A 20,020-nucleotide genomic window follows, 5' to 3' on the forward strand; every position below is an offset into this window, starting at 1 on the left:
AAACACATACATAAACACATTTTTGTTTTAGCATTACACCTTAATCATATCATATAATAATTACAACAGAATGACATCTGTTGACAAATATTGACAATGGGAGCATGCATCACAAGACAAACTTCGAACCAGAACACCTTCAGAAACAAACATCAAGAAATGAGGACATGAAAGCATGTCACCCCTTCATCCGCGTCAAACACAGCCAGATTAATTCATCACAGATCGGCACCATCGCAATGCAATGTAGAAGTTAACTTATCAAAGCACTGGGTTGTATATAATGGGGTTGTATTAGACGCATGTACTGTTACATGATAGGGAGACAAAACCTTAAGTGTGTGTGTGTTTGTGTGAATGAGAGAGAGAGAAAAAGATAGAGAGAGAGATTGAAGGAGATGATTTGGTTGCGTGTGCAGATCCAGGATACAAAACACTGAAGTCAGCATCCATCCCCCACCTCAGCAGTATGGGCTGGGCCTGTGCTGCATTCTACACACCAAGCACCCCCGCCACCCCTCCTTAGACCCTCCCTCCACCTTCTCTCATGCACAGCCCGGTAGCTGATGCTACAGCCGAGGCTATCCAGAGGAGCCACACGATCATGCCTGGACGAAAAGCAAGAGTAGGAAATGGCTAGACGTAGACTCACACAACAGTAACTGCTGCCAGCGAGAGGACAGAGAGAGGGTGGGCAGGGAAGTGGAGCGATAGAGAGAACGACAACATACGTGAGACAGCAAAGAACGTGGACTCTACTGTCCCATCAGTGTGGAGCAAAATACATGACAAATACAAACGAAGACATTGAATAGCCTTTCCCTGCTTTGGAAAAAAGGGCGAACAGGGAGAAAGCGCTGGAGAAAGGTTGCGACGGACAGCGACATGCCTTTGAAATGATGGAAAGGATCAGGTAAGACATATATGACATGAATAGCAAGCCTATCGAACCCTTTAACACATGGCAACTAGACAGAGGTGCAGTAAGCACGCTCATTCACAAAAAGGACAGTATTGCTGGGTGACAGAAAGAGAGACTGCAGTAGCATTTTAATACGCAAAGCAGGGACACCTCAATCACAGCGCATCCTACCTTTCACACCAAGATTTCTAGCAAGGGTTACGTTTCTCAGCATCCCGCATTCAAATACTCGAAACTCTTTACTTTTAGCTGTATTATCATAAGACTGTCCTGCATATTGACGTGGCAATCCAGAACGCCAGCAGTTTCCATACTGAGCATTTCGTGTAGCCGTGCACACGCAGACTCCCACTTACATACAGATGTGTCATGCTTTCTAACTTTAACCTTAAACGTTGTCACCAGGGTTAGGGAAGGCAGGACGCATAAATTGCATGTATTGCTACTGAAGCTAAATGCTAAGTTTTTACTGCTTGCAGCAGGGCCGTGAAGCTCCTGGCAGGACCTCAAACTTTCAGCAGAGAACCGATGAGAACCGAGAGCAACTCATAACAGTCCATTAAGCTGCTGAATGATACTGTCCTTGTGTTATAATTTACATTTTCATTTGTGCAGTTGGCAGACGCACAAATCAAGAACTCAATTTCTATCTGGATAGTTCACCCAAAAACAAAAAAATATTTGATCATTTACTCACTCATGTCATATCAAACCTGTATACATTTCTCTCTTCTGCAGAATTTTTTTTTGATAACCAAACAATATTGACACCCATTGACTTTCATTGTATAGAGACAAAACCACAGGTCATATACAGGTTTAGAACAACACTGGGATAAATAAATGATGACAGAATCTTTTTTTGGGTGAACTATCATCTTAAACGATTTTCCTTATATGGTCAAGGGTTTGAAGTTCCCAGGTAGGGTTTCGACTTGATCTTCACAAAGCTTTCAGGTCTTGAACTGAAGCAAAAGCTAAGTAAATAACAACTTCACCTTTGTTTGTTATTTTCAGAACATCAAACATCATATCTGCCTCCATGCCGATTAACCTCCTCCTGCTGCTTCTGCTGCTCGGGATGCGCGTGCTGGCCATTTGCCCACCCATGTGCACCTGTAGCGGGGGTCACAGAGTAGTGGACTGCTCTGCTCGTGGCTTAAGTCTACTTCCTGACAGCCTGCAGCACAACATCCATTTCCTCAACCTGTCAAATAACAGGCTCCAAAATCTTGATGGCCTCCTCAGCCATTTTGACCACTTAAGAACACTGGACATCTCTTATAACCGCCTCCAGCACCTTCCGGCTGGCCTGCCAAGAGCTCTCTGGGACATTCATGCTTCGGGAAACTACATCCGACAGATGGAAAAGAACGACACGGCTTACCATTGGAACCTTAAGTCACTGGACTTGTCAAATAACCAGCTGGAGCGGGTGGTCTTGATTAACAACACGCTATCCAGTTTGCGAGCTCTCAATTTCAGTCGTAACAAATTCTGGACCGTCCCAACGAACCTGCCGCACAATTTGGAGATGGTGGACTTATCTCATAACTACTTGCTGCAGATCTTAGCCGGCTCGCTGGACCGCCTGCAGAGACTCTCTAGATTCTACCTGCATGCTAATCGTTTCACCTCATTGGATGAAGGCGTCTTCAGTCAGCTAGAGGGACTACAGCTCCTAACGCTTGGGGATAACCCTTGGGCTTGCGAGGATGAGGCGAACATTAACCACCTATTGACATGGATGCAACAGACCCAAGCAAAAATCTTGGGATGCCCCTGCTACACCAGGCCCACGTGTGGGCAGGTCCACTTGGCCACCAGGAGAACCTGGCTTTCGGCTGCCTATACAGAGCCACCATTGGGTGCCGATGCCCACTACCCCGACCAGCCGGTAACTTCTGGATATCTGTCCAAATCATCTCAGCTGAACCACCCTCGTAATCAGAACGATGTTAATGGTTCTGAGGCAGGAGAGCAAGCGTTGACCATGGGCGGGGGGTTTCTCGCTTCGACCACGCACAGCTTCACCACCAAGACAAGCACAACGATTCGAACGCGTAGTGCCAAGAAGGTCCTTCCAGCGCGTAGCACAAGTCACCGAATCCACAGATGTAACCCTATTTTAAATCTTTTAAGTACTGCAGTAATTCTCAATGCTTTGAGTCTGTAAATCTAAAACTAGACTAAAAGAGCTGCAAGAATCCAAAAAAGATACTCACTTGTTTGGTTTTCTCATTGATCGGACTATTGCTACCTTGCTGAGCATTCTTCAATGCATACAATCTCGGGCTGCTTAAAACAAACTTACTGCTTTCGACAGATGTGACAAAGTACCGTATGGCTACCCTGTTTACTGACATCTTCTTGAATGTATAAGACTACAACAACTATCAGTTTCTTGATGTTGCAAAAAAGAATGCACTTTTCATTGAAAAAGAATACATTTAGCAATGTTATGCTTGATCATTGAAGATTCTTCTTTGTTTATACCGCATATTGAAGTAAAACACTACAGCGACACTCCAACGTTAAGATGAGGTCTATTAGGCTAAAGAGAAACCGCTTCTGCTGTCTCTAGTATACACTGTTTTCTATCATTACAGCAAGAATAAAGTACAATTGTGGTTAAAACTATTTTTGCTATATTTCCGTTATATGGTAACAAGGTTTTTACAACAATTTAATAAAATAACGTCAACTAGCCGTTAGGTTAGGCTGGGTTGATAACCTACAGCGAGAAAATATTAAAGTAAATGGCTGCTATATGCCCAGGGGCTTCCTGCTGTTAAAAGGGCAATCCCTTGGTGCCTCTCTACAGCACGGGTAACATCAAGCTTGGCCAACCATTTCACAACCCTCCATTAAATGGTACCCAGACCAAATGAACGTTGCCATTTCAAACACTTTGTTTTCTCTGAAGTCTGTAATACAAACAAGACAAACACTTGCACAATGAACTTTTTGGGAATACACCAGAAAAGCAATAGAATGCAAATTGTGTCATATTAAAGATGGCATTAAATGATGCAAAATTATTGCTCTTTAAAGGGGCCATATGGCTTGAATACGTGTTTTTCTGTGTCTTTGGTGTGTTATAAGTTGCCCATGCATGTATTAGAGACGTAAAATCGCAAATATTAAAGTGTCGGAACAAAAGATGCATTCTATCTAAAAGCGAATGCGAACCCAGACCTGCCTGAAACGCCTCGTGTAACCCCCCCCCACAAATCTATGTCAGTTCGTGGTATGAGTTGACTAAGGCCGCCCAAATGTACACGGGTCAATGACAAATAAGAAAATGTCTGGTGGTGCGACCATATATTAATTTAAAATAATACACATTTAATGTATTTAGCACTGAGTATTTTTCCCCTCATATATAAGAAATTTAACATAAAATCATGCCAAAATATTTTAATAAGAATTTTATTGAGAAAATTAACATTTATTTCTCAGTTTTGTTCTCTGTTTGTATGTTCGGACTGTCGCACCACCTGACATTTTTGGTCTTTCAAACACCAAAACTCAAAAAATCTATTGAATTTCAATAAAATTAAAAGGGTTTCTTATAAAGGACATATTGTAGATCCATTTGATATATGACATGTATTTATTCAAATTCTTTTTAGGAAAATAATGAGTTTGGACACAAAACACGTCATTGACCCACACGCAAGTAAGGTGGGCGTACAATTGCTTTGGAACCTGATGTTTCAAATATGGTAAGAACCGTTTCCGTCACACGCTTGCACTATTCGACCAGTCACTATGTCACTATGTTAACTGGCCAATCATAGCACACCTCGCATTTCAGAGCAATGAGCTTTGTTAAAAATCTGCACTTTTCAGAGAGGCGGGGCAAAGAGGGGATGCACGGTATGTGGAAAATACAGCGTTTTTTAACCTTAACTCGTGTATACACATTGCATTACATCTAAAACAAATGACAATATTCGCTTTAGCCGTGTCATCTGACCCCTTTAATATGAAAGCTTAGAGTTAAAAAAAACTTTTTCTAAAATGAGATCATCGTGACTTAAGTGTATTCATTAACATGAAAAGCTAATTATCCTAAGTTAAATTTTAAAACTTGACCGTTTAAAATCTACCTGCAATATTTGGATGGTTGGTCGAAAATAAACTACCTGGATGTGACATAAACTATACACCTGTGACATCATGGCTTACCAACACTTTCTACATTTAGCATGCCACAGGGGAAAAAACTGAGGGGAGGAAGCGGATATGTTTATACATCTTCAATATTAACACACCTCCACCTTGTGAGGGTGTTGACTTAATTTAAAATATAAGGCAACGCTCAACTCTGACAGTCAAACTCCTTCAAGAAAACCGTCATAAACGGATCATTCACCCTAAGGATTACGGTAAATATGACTTGTACTTTTATCAATTTTATGAGATTTTAAATGAAACCTTCTAAAATTACTTTTAATTAATCATCTTAACTATGGACGTATTCTTCAATACTTTTTCTTGTTTTTGACCGATACATCATCGACATTAAAAGCATTTAATACTTGAATATTTCTAGTGAACATTTATTTCTTGTGAAGAATGATTTCTTTCAAATATTATATCCTACACATAATTCAACCATGTATATTGTTTCTATCTACAGATTAAAAAGGAAAACCTAAACATGTTTTCCAAACAGAAACTACTTCTCATGGTCGCTGTAATGATTACAGGCAATGACCTTATCAATGCCAATAACTCAACAGCCAAACCAGATTCAACACTCAGCAGAAGCACCAATGTGATTTCTAACAAGATAGTGACATCCAACTCGAATGGGACATCCAACTCGGCTGTGACGTCCAACTCGGCTGCGACGTCCAACTCGGCTGCGACGTCCAACTCGGCTGCGACGTCCAACTCGGCTGCGACGTCCAACTCGGCTGCGACGTCCAACTCGGCTGCGACGTCCAACTCGGCTGCGACGTCCAACTCGGCTGCGACGTCCAACTCGGCTGCGACGTCCAACTCGGCTGCGACCTCCAACTCGAATTGGACATCCAACTCGGCTGCGACATCCAACTCGGCTGCGACATCCAACTCGGCTGCGACATCCAACTCGGCTGCGACATCCAACTCGAATTGGACAACCAACTCGAATGGGACAACCAACTCGAATGGGACAACCAACTCGAATGGGACATCCAACTCGGCTGCGACATCCAACTCGGCTGCGACATCCAACTCGAATTGGACATCCAACTCGAATTGGACAACCAACTCGAATTGGACAACCAACTCGAATGGGACAACCAACTCGAATGGGACATCCAACTCGGCTGCGACATCCAACTCGGCTGCGACATCCAACTCGGCTGCGACATCCAACTCGGCTGCGACATCCAACTCGGCTGCGACATCCAACTCGGCTGCGACATCCAACTCGGCTGCGACATCCAACTCGGCTGGGACATCAAACTCGAAAGGGACATCAAACTCGAAAGGGACATCAAACTCGACTGGGACATCAAACTCCAATGCCTCATCGAACACGAATGCGACATCAAGCTCAAAGCAGTCGAATTCATACGCAAACTCATTTCTGATCTACATTATGGCCTATATTGTGGTCCTTTTAGCAAAAAACTCAGGATCTTAAACTCATCTTTAAACATCTAACAACCTTTTACACTTTGTTAACACTTTCAGTGGTTTTAATACAGTTCCTGTTACTAATTTGTTTAAACATTAGTGTTTTACTGTCATTACCTTTATCTAAAATTTCAAACTAAATAAAGACTTGGGTGTTTCACAAAAAATGCAATAAATCTATTTGAATTTTTACTTGAATTGTCATATTTCTTTACTTCACTACTAAAAAACTGATGTCATAAGAGGTGAATCTCTACTATGGGAACTGATAAAAACTTAAAGATCTACTTGTGGATTTATGCAAAACTGCTCTTTAAGAAAGCCATTTGATCACATAGATATGCAAACATGACTTATGACTAACAGGATCCAAAAGAGATAAATCCATACACCAAACTGAGTAAGAAGGGTAACCACAGAAAAACATATCAAAACACAAGCTCTTACCTGCGAGCAATGTAATAAAAGACAGGATTGCCGTTCTTAGATGTGCCAGCTTGGTAAAAAATGTTAAGGGTCTTTAAAGCTTTGAATTCTTCTTTTTCATGGACTTGATGCCTTAAATGAGATCAAAAGATTCAGACGTTATTTTCTTATAAACGTACAAGCTTTTAAAAATGAATCAAACAATCAGGATTTAAAAATGATAAGGAAGGAAATGTATGATTTCTTTTGTTATTAACTGGGCAGATAAAAAAAAAGTGGAAAATTTAAGCCGTTGGTAAAAGAGGAGGCAGTCACCTTGTCATAAACTCCTCAAACTTTGAGCTGGTAAGGTTGAGACTGGACCAGTGTGTATCAGCCAAAGGCTTATGTTCGGGAGGACCCAGGTATGCCAGGAGAGTAGCCATCTTATCAAACGGTCTGCGACCCACTGCTTTATGATCCCTACGGTTTCAAGCATTATTTTAGTATTTGTGCAATCATATCTGCAATACCAACCCATTGCACCGTTTGCCCAAAGCTGTGTTACCTGTTGCTGGACAGGTATTGGCCAATTCTCTCCTGATTGTTCCACAAAAGACGATGCAGTGCGAGCACATTCCCATCACTGATGAACGACAGACTGTGATTCACCGAATCGCTTGGAGGAGAGTCGGATGCAATATCCAAGAAGAACCTGCACAAATGCAAAATACAACATTTTGAATTGTAAAGTTGGGAATCACACGGGTTCTGAAGAGCTGATTAATTTGGCAGACACTCCCTTAAATTGACTTAACATTCAAGGCATTTAAAAATATGCCATTTTGTGTAAAACTGTCTTGAAATGCACAACTTTATTTGATGCACAAGAGGCATCTCCCATTTTAACTAGCCAATAGCATGTTTACCTCACAGCCTGGAATTCGTTGGGGGGCTGAAGTGCAGAATGATGTCATAAAAGACAAAACCTATTTGTACGAAGAAGGTTTGAATGCTTATCGTCTAAATGAACATTTTAAACGTTTTGGACTATATTAGTTTGAAAACATTCTTAAGGCTTAAAGTATTCATACTAAACCCCACAAAACTTCTATTTTGATTTCATGAAGACTTGAAGGTTAAAAGCAAGTGATGCACAGACATTTTGGCAGCCGAAAGTTTTCGGCTCAAAATGGTATTATTGGTTTTGGCTGAAAGGAAAAAATACACTTTTAGTGTATGTAATTAATACAAATATCTCAAATAATTAAGTCATTTTCGTTTTATGGCCAAGTGCATCCAGAATGTTTCAGTATAGGCCCATAATTTTCATTTAGGTGCATCGCTATTTAAAGCCCAATGTTATTCTTGTTTTGGTGTCCGTGAAAGACTACAGCTAGTTATGCATACCTTATTATCTGTACAATACAGAATGAAACAACTGTAACATACCTTCTGGCATCATCAAAGTTGCTTTTTACAAAATCATTAAAGGGCCGCATGTGTTCCTCTTTAGTAAAGAGAACATGATTAGCAATGCTCTGGAGAATCTAAAAAGAGAGGGAGAAAAAGTAAACTTGTCGAATTCCAAAACCTGTTGACAATAGTTGCTCTTTAACACAGTTTAGAATGTCAAACCACGAACGCAGAGTTAACAACAATACATCGAGCCAGTACACTCGTCCACAGATGACGAAACAGATGTTGAAAGATGCATTTCTTAGCAAACCACACTAAAGAGTGCCGACATGCTGCATGACTGCTTTTCAAGTGCACACTTACCTTTGACATAAGTTTGAGACCACGCTCGATCCTCGGAGGTGGTTTCTTTTCCAGGATTCCTGCCTCGTACGGCGAGACGATAGCTGGGTTAATAAACCGCAAAAACATGGCGCTTCCCACAGCACCAATACTGTTCTGAGGAAACCGCTGACTGACCACCTGCACAAATGAAAATGGACAGAGTGGTTAGATTACGAAGGATTTAACACAAAAGGTAAATGACACGCAAAGACGTCAAATTTGTCCCAATACATCATTCCTACATTTTAATAGGTTCAGAATTCATGGAAAGATATGATAAAAAAAATTGGCCAACAAATGACAAAAAAGGAAACACAAAAAGAAACTGATTGGTGTTTTGGTGGCATGTATTATGGGATTGCAGGCTTTGCGCTGAAAAGAAAAGACGGGTCACCTGACTAACAAGAAAATTTCTATTTACATTAAAAGATGAATAATGAGACGACATCAAATCAACATCATGGCACGAAAAGCTATTTTGTTAGTTTCTCATTTGCCAGTACAGAACAAATAAACATGTACGCACACAAGCACATGACAAACCTGCACTTGTTCACATACAAAAACACACAACCTTTGTTAAACAGACTAAAACAAACGTTGCCAGCTCACAGAATGAGAAGTAACTCCACACATATTAACACTTAGCAAAGTGTTTAAAAGATGTTTAAAATGGATAGTTCCATAGTTAAGTTGTGGAATTAAAGGGACAGTTCAATCACAAATAAAAGTTTGGACTCATTGACTACCACAGTAGGAATAATAACAATGGAGTCAAAAAGGCCCCAGAACTGTTTGCTTTCATACATCTTTGAAACAGAAAAAAGACATTTACATAAAAAAAAACCTACTATGGCAGTCAATGATGGCCAGGAACTTTTTGGTTACACGCATTCTTCAAAATATCTTTACGTTCATCAGATCAAAAAAATTATACAGTTCGGAACAACTGTGAGTGAATGCTGATGGAATTTTTTTTGGGGGGTAAACTATTCCTTTGATGCCAATGTATATTTATGTGAAATGACAAGAGGCTTTGTTACAGTGACCACAGGTAAAGCTTATTGATTTAGAACACATTATAAATAACCATGCCATCCATTCCACAACACCTAAAATAATAATTTATGTCCTATCATTTTTTGTAGAAGACTGGAATACTTCATTTCCAAGAAACTAGGGATTAAAAATGTGTCTAGGCCTTAAAAATAGGCCTAGCTTAATCTAACGGACATGTAACCCTTTCAATTCTTTAGTTTAAAATTTCATGGTGAAGTCTGACACACAACCGGAAACTTGATGATAGTGTAAGCAAGAGGAGGGAGAAGAAAACACACAAACAAACAGAAAACAAAACATTGTCAGTAATTGGTGTTTTCATGCATGCAAACGCACCAATGGTTTTCACAATGTGTAAACATGCACAACCATTGTTTTGACGACGGCCCATAGATAACATGACAGAACCCATAGAAGCACCAACATGTTCATTAGATCCAATGTAATTCATGCAAATCGCTTAAAATGTCTAGTTTCCCCAAGTCACACAAGCCTTTGACTGCAATAGGTTTTTTTTGTAATCTTAACCTAGATGTAATGCGTGTATGTGATGTGACAAATCCTTGCGGAAGCTAAAACCAAGTCAGATCAGGCTCCTGTTGTGCTTGTGTATTTTTCGGATTGCTGAACAGACCATAAACCCAAACAAAACCTCTTACTGCTGGAGATAATCCTGGTACAAAAAACTTTATCCATCCCAACTGCCCACCACCAGCAGCCCATTCCACAACAGTTTTTTCATGTATCTGCTTGTTTATCCAAAAGACTAAAACAAAAATGAAGGCTCAAAATCTAGAGCTCTAACTTTAGATGTTTCTGAACATGTTTAGGCAAAGAAAAAAAGCCTCAAATCATGAAGATAAAAATGAACAAACTCAGAAAATGAAAATCAACAAAAAGCAGGAACCAAAAAATGTTTTATGAATAAAACCAAACCAATAAAATGAGAGCCAAGGAAAATAAACTGCTAAAACACTTACGGATTTTTTGTTTTCCTTTTTTTCTTTAACAGTGGCTTTATTCAGAAGGGAGTGGCAAGTAGCCTACAGGGCAGAGATGAGCACAGAGAGATCACAGCAGCTACACAACTGTAATCGGCACAGCCACAGTGCATAAAAACACAATGAAGGAGCAGACAACACAACTTTCCTGACAGCAGATCTAGGAACAGTCTAATAAACCAATGCTCCCTGAGCAGAAAGTGAAGCGGAAGCTGCTGCCGTGAAACACAGAAGAGAGCTCTCAGCTCAAGCAAAAAGTGTGAATATGTGAAGAGTGTGAAGATTAGAGATAAGTCAATACTAGCTGAAGGACGAGTCTTGATACAGTATTTATAAATAATGTGACATATATCACCGTGGCTTCACTCAACCGCATTGTGTATAGTTCTTGGTGCTTCTGACTGTTACTGTTTGTATAAGATAAGATTGACACAGAAAACATTGGATTTGGAAAAAGAAAAAAAATGAGATGAATAAACAGAGAATGAGAGAAACGTGTTGTTTGATATCAAGTCCCATAGAACAAACAAGTTGAATCCAAAAAAAGATGAGAATAAAGGAAATTAGGAAAAGGAAAATTGGTTTATTTCTGAATTAAAACACAAGTAGGGCTGCACGATACATCACAAATATCCCTAAATATCACATAAATGGACCTGTCTAGAGGAATTATGATATCGGAAAGTCTGTGTTTGTTTCATGCACTGTTTGTCCGTAGGAAATGCTACTGAAAGGCATTTTCTTGAACTTCGCGTGTTATTGTTTCTGCACGAGAGCGCCCTCTGGCTTTCAGATGCAGCAGCATTTATACGTACTTCACCGACAAAATGCACAAAAACAAACAACTGCAAAATCAATTTATTTTTTATTTATCGTTAACCTTAAACAAGTTTATGTTTATTTACATACGAGATACATTATTGTCTCGTTTGAGACGGTAATAGATCCAAAACTGAAAATATGCTATCAACTACAGAAAATGAAAATACATATAAATGCAAATTTGCTTCACATTATAGAACAAACCAATTTTAATACAACAACTAAAGAGCCGGTGATCATCCTCTCAACAAGTGTGGACTGTCCTCTTAACAAGAGCTAAATTTATAAACATTAATTTGGCTTCAGTTGACTTTTGTACATTATAACTATGTTAACAAGCAGTTAAGTATAATCTAACTTTTTTTATTTATGGCTGAAATAGCTGCCTGGAGGCATTGCAAACATGGCCACAGAGTGGCACGACATCCGTAAAACGGACTTTGCGTGTTGCTACAAGAAGATTATGATCATTTATTTAATAAGCTAGCATTTGCCGCATTTGGTGCATTAACAGCTTACCTTCACACTTAAGTATATAGCTTTATCTGTATTATATGACAAAAAATGCCAACATGCATAAAATTTTACTTTTTGTGTCATTTCAAAACCTTAAGCCACCGACCATTATAAAAATAGTTATTACGACTAAATATATCTGAAAACTGTGAACAGACCTCCATTTCCCACAATGTACGAAAATGAGCAACATACCCATAACAACAGTATTTCAATGCTACACTACGATGTTCCAGGGACATTTTTTTGGGGAATACTATTCAAAGAGCCAATTACGACTACAATTCATTAAAAAAGTTCTCAAAACACTCATCAACCAAAAAAAACTGAAATAATAATGACAGCCCTATGAAAAAATGGGCGATGTATTTCAGGGAACGGGGTCTTTTAAGCTGCCTTATATTTTCAAACACAGAAAGACAGAGGTGAGGAGGATGCGAGAGGATAAAAGCATGTTCCCTTGTTAGAAGTGACGGAAGATTGATCAGTGGATGCCCAAACATTAAAGCCAGCTTTAGTGCCATCATTCAGAGAATGCAGTAACCGTGAAGAAGCAGGTTGGCGTTGTGAGCATACCTGATAAAGGCAGTGGCAAACACTGCGCAGCTGAGGAGGAAACTCTGTGGAGGAGTTGATGATAGCCAGAAAGAAGCGGTCTGTGATCTGCAGCAGGTTCTTCTGGTTCTCATCCAGGTTCTCCGTTTGTTCTAACCTGAAATGTATAATGGCCAAGCCACAAATGTTGCGAGAGCTCGAATTCACAAGGATGAGAGGGATGCAGTGGGGGATAGATGATAGGATTCCGTATTCCAGCTCAAATAAAAATCACATTTCCACTTTGTTTAAAGGGGAAGGGCACAAAATAAATTAAAATAGATTTTTCAGTGGTAAGACAAACAGACAGCCCCATCCGAACTTTATTAGTTAAAGCAAAGTCGCGATAATAAGATGATAAATGTTTTTACTATTTTCTGGAAGAAATCCTCCCACAAATGGTTTACTTCTAGTAATTTCTATATTACTAAGGGATGACTATAAAAACCTACCAGCTACAACTTAACTCCATTAAAATATGCAAATAACCACATTACATTCAATTTCAAAACATCACGATTTAACAGCATCATCATCGGTGGTTAAACTAGAAACACGTACCTGGTGGGGTCGACTTCAAAACTGATCTGCTGCCATTCTGGTGTGGTGATTATTCCTCTTAAAAGCGGATCCAGCAGCTTCTGCAGATATGTAGCACCATACACCTGCAAACAACAGCACCAGCACAGAAACAGGACAGGATATCATCTCATCATATGTCACCAATACAATCGTATTATTGTTTATAGCACTTAAATCGGCTATTAAATCACTTGAAAATTATCTTTCCTTTGATAACACCTCTTATTGAAACTCCTTTTAAAGGAAGACAAACAGGAATGGTTGGTTTCCTTTTTACAGCCGACAGGCTTTAACAGTTCATCAATATTTTCATATTTATATAAAAATAAACTGTAGATATATATCTTTCGGATAAAAATCTATTCTGTTGACCTTAAGGACACATTGTATCTTGATAGTTTCAAAGCCACAATTTTGATGTGAAGTGGTTCACATGCATCTTTAATATGTAAAAGTAACAGTTCACCCAAAAATAAAAATACTGTCATCATTTACTCTAACTCTTGTCAGTTCACACCTGTATGAATTTCGATATTTTGAAGAATGTTCTTAACCGGCACCCATTTACTTATATGGTGCAATCAATAGAAGTGAATGGGTGCCGTACGGTTACCAACATTCTTTCTTCCGCAAAACAAAAGAGAAGATATTTTGAAGAAAGTCATACATGTTTGAACTGACAGGAATGAGAGTAAACAATGACAGAATTTCATTTTGGGGATGAACTATCACTTTAAAGGGTTAAAAAAATGCCCATGCTCTAGAACAGTGGTTCTCAAACTTTTTTGGCTTAAGTACCCCTTTTGTGATTTTTTCAAGCCAAGTCCCCTTTGACCAGACAACAATTTTATTTTAAAATTCAGTGAAATGAGAGTCAAACAGTTATTATATCTAAATGTATTAATTTATTTTTTATGCATGTTAGTGTAGTCCTAATTTCATATAAAAATACTATTCTCATAATTTATTGATTTTCATTATGTAATCCTAAATGTCAGTTTCTCTCACATATCCCCTGCAGTACCCCTGCAGTACCCCCATTTGATAACCCTTGTCTAGAAGGCAGTTAACATTACCTTGAAGCAAAATGTCATAATCTTGCTGGCTAGGCTGTTGCCTCTGAAAAGGGTCTGCATAGAGTCGGCCAGTTCCACTTCTTTCGAGAACATGTTCCACAGCAGCTGATACAGCAGATGTCGCGAATCAAACAGTGTCACCAACACCCTGGCCAGCTCATCCTAAAAATCACCACAACACTTTAACCACAACTTCTTACCAATGAGCAACAACAGACCCAACATATTCTTCTTACCAATGAGCAACAACAGACCCAACACTGCGTACTTCAGCAAAAAGTTGTTTCAACAAAAGAATACTTTCTGACGTCTATATAGAGTTACTCACCCATTGGGAACAGGGGACCACATTGGCCAGGGCCATGGCAATGGGCAGCTCGCCCTGGTCACCCATCATGGTGACCAGCTCGACGAGTCTCTCAAAGCGATCAGCCAGCACGGTCTCTGCCAGCGTGTCGAATTCAGTCCCTTGCTGCAGAATCTTTGTGAGGACCTCCAGGAATGTAGCACGTGTCTGTAAGTCCTTATGGTACCCCAGCCCTGTTTAGAAATAAAAAATAAGAATCAGTCAAATCTATAAATTGACAGGAGACATTGGTCACACTTCCTGACTGTATCAATAGCAACGCTGAAAATTGTTCTATCTCTCACCGATGGAGTGCATGAGGCCACTATCCACATTGGCATTAAGTAAATTGGACATGGCCAGAACTGTGCAGTGACGAAGCGACGCAAGCCGTCTAGACATGCCACGTTTCCTCCCGGCCACCTGTTGTCCATCTTCCTCGACCTCACTGCAGTCATTCAACAGGTTCATGAAGAGTGTGAAGTACCTGGAAAAGAGTGAGGAGCAAAGGAGAAATAAAGAGACTTTAATACTATTTTTAATTTTGGGTTCGTTTCAAATAGCATAAGAAAAAAGATATGGTTGGAAATCCAGTGGCAAATAAATAATCTCACTTTAGAAACAGCTGTGACTTGGCCTCCATGAGCTCCACGCCATCACCCTCTTCGGGCTGCAGGGGAAGACCAGCCAAAAGGGAAACAACCGCCTCCATACTGGCCTGGTCCAGATCCCTAAACAATATTTAAATACATGACCATCAGACGGCAGAAAAGTCTCTGGTTACAAGGCAAAACAGCTTTTATATTGGTGGTAAAATCCATGGAATTTCGAACTATACCGTGTCAGACATTTGATGTCATCATCTGCTGCCTGATTGGAGGTTCCCATCACCCAGTCTGTGAGATACTCCACCATTTTATTTCTGGAAACAGCAGTGACATAAGGCGTCACATTAACTTTCAGTCCATATACACTCAATAATCCCAACATATTAATAATCTTCTGCTATGTACAGATAAAACGGAGTTGATAATCAAAGGAATCAATAGAAGAGATTTGATATTCAGATTACCTGAATTTCATCTCCTGGCAGAAGGAGAGATCATCTCTGCGCTGCATCATCACCTCCACCAACTGACACAGCTTGGTTTTGATCTGAATGGCATGCACCCCGTTTCCTAAAATACGCACATATCTACAGAAAAAAGGAAGTCCGAAAATATAACATTGTCGTCTGTGCGAGGAGGAAACAAGAACAGTCCGATCAGAATGAGTGGAGGTCTTACCTGACCAGGTTGAGCATCATGGTCTCAATGCTAGCCGGTCCCAGATGCTCAGAACTTCCCTCAGTATGGCTGTCCAGGAGATTCTTCATAATGGCGATGGTCTGCTCTACAAACAGTGTGTTGGTGTCTGTAAAGGGGACCTGGGGAAGTGAGGGACAAAACATTTTTTAATACAAAAATTCCTTCATAATTTTGTAATAATCACATCATTCCAAACCTGTATGACTTAATATATTTTTAACAATGCTTGTAACAAAACAACAGTTGACTTCCACTGTACAGACATCTCTCATTTCTCAAAACATTATCTTTTGTGTTCTACAGGAGGAAAAATCATGTTTGCATGAACTCTCTCTTAAAGAACTAAGAAGTTGTTAATATAAATAATATAAATAATTCATGCATTGACTATCTCATGTAAGAAGATTCAGACGATTTTAAGAATCTTCGAGAAGAGAAGCAGTTTAGGGCCAATCATCTGTTATGACTAGTATAATAATGTATAATATAATAACCAATAATGTTTGTCTCCTGCCACCTTGTGCCCAAAAGCATAAATGACACAAAACTTAAAACGGACCACATAAAAAAGCGAAATAAACAATTTTACTTTTAAATGGTTGTAAAAATGTGTATAATTCAAATGTATGTTGACATTAGCATCGTATTCGTTGTATTGAGTTCAATCTATGCTGATTGATTATAGATAGATTAATTACAGAATATATAACCGTAATTAAATATTCCTTGTTTTTGCATGACAGCATTGAAAATTTTGAGGAAAATGGGCTTTAATCACCACGAAAACGGCAAAATTAGTTTGTGTATAAACTGAACATTTTGTGAGAGATCTTACCATTTAAGGGACAATTCACCCGCCAAAATAACTTCTGGCATTATTTACTCTCAAAATTGTCTCAAGATTGTTCTAAATCTGTATAAATTTCACCACCATTGACTACTATAATAAGAAAAATTACAATACTAGTCAAAGTGCCGCAGAACTGTTTGCTTTCCTACATTCTTCTTTTTAAATATCTTCTGTTGTGTTCAACATAAAGAAATGTTTAAAGCATTTTAACATTGCTTTAAACATTTAGTTACTATGGTAAACATTTACCATAGTAACTACTATGGTAGTCACTAGTGGCCAAGAAATGTTTGGTTACAAGCATTCTTCCAAATATCTTTCACTGTGTACCTCAGAACAAATAATTTTATACAGATTTCAGCAGATGATTATCGGGTGAACTGTTCCTTTAATGTGCTAAAATGCATTCAATTAAATCCCCACATTTTAAATCACCAAAAAAAACTCACTACTTTTAACACAAAATCTAATTCTTCAGTTTGCTCAACTCACCGGACCCTGCGTGTCAAAGAAGCGTCCGATGCTGTTGCGTAGCTTGGTAAAGAGCATGGGGTAGAGGGCTGGACTAAGCTCTAGTCCCACCAGGTCCTTGACATTAGTGCGAATCTGCACGCCCACCTTCTCATGGGTACAGACCATTAGAGACAGCAGTCGCTCCAAAAACCTGTTGAGAGACGTTTCGCTGTTCACCTCACAGGATCCCATGGATATCATAGAGCTCTTGCGCTCGGTCAGAGGGCCCATGGGAGGACTGTAGGTGCCCAGACTGGGTGTACTGCGCTGTTGGAGACAAACCCCCCCCAGGGCGGACAGGAAACCAGTCATGTTGATCCATTCCTGCGGAGAGAGGGAACTGCAGAAGGAGGAACCAGATGCAAGGAGAAAGAAAACGATTTTGTATTGTTTCAGTTACCTGCCCATCTTCCACTCTGCTTTTGGAGTGATTGAGTATTTGTTTCGTAGCTTGCTCCCATTTTGCATGCGTGTCTTCCCATGCCTGCAAAAGACAAATATGACTTAAACGTCAGCTTATTTATTACTTTTTGAACAAAAATGCACGAAACATTCAGATAAAGGTAGAATATAAATCACCTCTATGTTTCCAGCTGTAGGGTGCTTTATCCTCCTCAACAGGGCCATCACTCTCTTCTGAAGCGTGTTTCGACCTAAGCACACACAAAATTTATAGGACAAGCACAAGAGCGAATAGTCAAATGATCCATGTATGTGCCGTGCTATATTTCATTCAAGCTCCAACCTGTTGCCATCATATTGCTGACAGAGGCGAGCTCCATGAAGGTGTTGTAGTTGGGCAGGACGGTGTGCATGGGCAGCTCGTCCACGCTGCAACGGATGTCCGCTTCCTCCGAGAGATGGCGAAAACAGGACATGGCCACAAGCACGGCCTCAGCATCAGGACTCCACAGGAAGGTGTACAGACACACCTCAAGCTTGGTCTGAGCCTGTCTGCTGATGGGAATGAGACTGCCTTGTGTAGCACACTCCTGTAGGGGAAAAAAACACAGAGCAGGTTTAGTTCAACTACATCAGTTCGACACTTTTATGGCTGTATATTGGTTCCACAAAAAACGCAAAATACATGTTCACCTTGTTTTTTAGTAGGAACTTGTTCCTGCATATAAGAATCTCCCTGAGCCACTTCAGTATCTCTGTGCTGTTGATCATCTGGTGACCGATCAGCTTCTTACATATCAGGAATAAGACCTGAGAGCTAAACGAAGAGGAGAATATACAGTTGAAGTTGACAGAATTTTTAGGGGGGGTAAACTATTGCATATGTCACATCTTGTTGGCCGGCTGAATAACTTCCTCCAAGCATCTGAGAGATCTTTTATGGTGTCACCCACCTGATGTCCCAGAAGGTCTCAATGGTTGCATTGGGGTTCCACTGTTCGATGGTTTCTGGCTGATGTAACACCAACAGAGCCTAGGTAGGGTTACAAGCTAAATTTAGTTTTTGGGTTGATGGGAAAGGGGCTGATCACATAGAAAGCGTTAATTGCTGTTAGACACGCCGTTTGGAATTGCGGGGTTTGGATCCACAGTACAGTTCCTGCCCACTAGGAACGATGTGAAGCAGCCATCAGAGATGCGCAGACACCTGTATGTCTTCTTTATACACTATGGGATGCGCATACACTCGTCTTCTTTATACAATGTGGGATGCGCACACACAAGTTTTCTTTATAAAACGGAGGATGCGCAAAGACAAGTCTTTTTTATACAACACGGGATTGGCAAACAGGAGTCTTATAAAGTCAGGCAGGTCTGTGCAAATTGTGCGCCCTCTTTATACAGCGTGAGCTTCACAGTTATAAAGTCAGGCCAGTCTGTACAGCACAAGCTTAAATAGCCTTGTTCATATTTGTTCATGAAGCGATCTGCAGCACGGAGCAGTGAGAGTCACGTGTCGAAAGTGAAACATTTGTTGGAATCACGATGCTGGCTCTCCATCGTGATGCCTGTCAGCCATCGGCGATGGCATCGTCTATCGACCCAGCCCTACTTGACGTCATGTGTCTTTTTTCCACTGTCCAATCGAATGAAAGGAGAGGCGGGGCTTCCGATACGGTGACGGAACTTTACAGTTGCTTGAAACGTCTGGAGACTGCAATGGTGAAGGAAAAACTTGTGTCGGTTGACGCACGTTAACCAGGCAAGGTCAGATCAAGCGCCCTCTGCTTGTACCTTTTTAAAGTTTCTTATAATATGACTAGAGCACTCACGCTATAATCCTTGACTGACAGGACAGCTGTTTCGGTGGTTACCTTGGAACTTAAAAAACTGCTGCGCGCTGCTCTTTTCGGAGAGTCAACCGAAAGTGCAGTGAAAAGCGTGTTCTATGTGATCAACCACTTAGAAAGCATCCTGACTGCGCATTTTGATGGGATGGATTACCTCCATGGCTTCCTGTGAGAGTTCGACGCTGTGGTTGAGAGGAACCAGCGCCACCAGACCTTTGATGAGCTCAGCTGTGCTGTTCTGGATCTCTGGACCAGATTTACCAGGGTTCTGATAAAAAATGCATTGAACACATTCATATTTATAAATAATCAGAGTAATGTTAACACAAAAGACA

General features: G+C 40.1%; 2 protein-coding genes across 4 annotated transcripts in view; one reads left to right on the forward strand and one right to left on the reverse strand.

The window, feature by feature from the left end:
• nf1a (neurofibromin 1a) overlaps nt 1-20,020 on the reverse strand; it is a 52,688-nt gene that overhangs the window by 24,417 nt on the left and 8,251 nt on the right. For all 3 annotated transcript variants that reach the window (XM_056757783.1, XM_056757782.1, XM_056757781.1), the window contains exons 14-35: nt 19,840-19,953; nt 18,789-18,868; nt 18,529-18,652; nt 18,179-18,425; nt 18,013-18,086; nt 17,834-17,917; nt 17,413-17,757; nt 16,050-16,189; nt 15,836-15,958; nt 15,602-15,685; nt 15,378-15,494; nt 15,069-15,250; nt 14,746-14,957; nt 14,418-14,579; nt 13,321-13,424; nt 12,742-12,877; nt 10,807-10,869; nt 8,747-8,905; nt 8,417-8,514; nt 7,533-7,679; nt 7,301-7,447; nt 7,007-7,117 (exon numbers count right to left, since the gene is read on the reverse strand). In XM_056757783.1, the coding sequence (XP_056613761.1) occupies nt 7,007-7,117; nt 7,301-7,447; nt 7,533-7,679; nt 8,417-8,514; nt 8,747-8,905; nt 10,807-10,869; nt 12,742-12,877; nt 13,321-13,424; nt 14,418-14,579; nt 14,746-14,957; nt 15,069-15,250; nt 15,378-15,494; nt 15,602-15,685; nt 15,836-15,958; nt 16,050-16,189; nt 17,413-17,757; nt 17,834-17,917; nt 18,013-18,086; nt 18,179-18,425; nt 18,529-18,652; nt 18,789-18,868; nt 19,840-19,953 (3,053 nt within the window). The remainder of the gene's footprint in view (nt 1-7,006; nt 7,118-7,300; nt 7,448-7,532; nt 7,680-8,416; nt 8,515-8,746; nt 8,906-10,806; nt 10,870-12,741; nt 12,878-13,320; nt 13,425-14,417; nt 14,580-14,745; nt 14,958-15,068; nt 15,251-15,377; nt 15,495-15,601; nt 15,686-15,835; nt 15,959-16,049; nt 16,190-17,412; nt 17,758-17,833; nt 17,918-18,012; nt 18,087-18,178; nt 18,426-18,528; nt 18,653-18,788; nt 18,869-19,839; nt 19,954-20,020) is intronic.
• omgb (oligodendrocyte myelin glycoprotein b) lies at nt 622-3,493 on the forward strand. The gene is made up of 2 exons (XM_056757787.1): nt 622-913; nt 1,940-3,493. Exons 1-2 carry the CDS (start codon nt 897-899, stop codon nt 3,096-3,098), a joined length of 1,176 nt encoding a protein of 391 aa, XP_056613765.1. The 5' UTR covers nt 622-896; the 3' UTR covers nt 3,099-3,493.

This window comes from Triplophysa dalaica, chromosome 9, assembly GCF_015846415.1.
Source record: "Triplophysa dalaica isolate WHDGS20190420 chromosome 9, ASM1584641v1, whole genome shotgun sequence".
Lineage (NCBI taxonomy): Eukaryota > Metazoa > Chordata > Actinopteri > Cypriniformes > Nemacheilidae > Triplophysa > Triplophysa dalaica.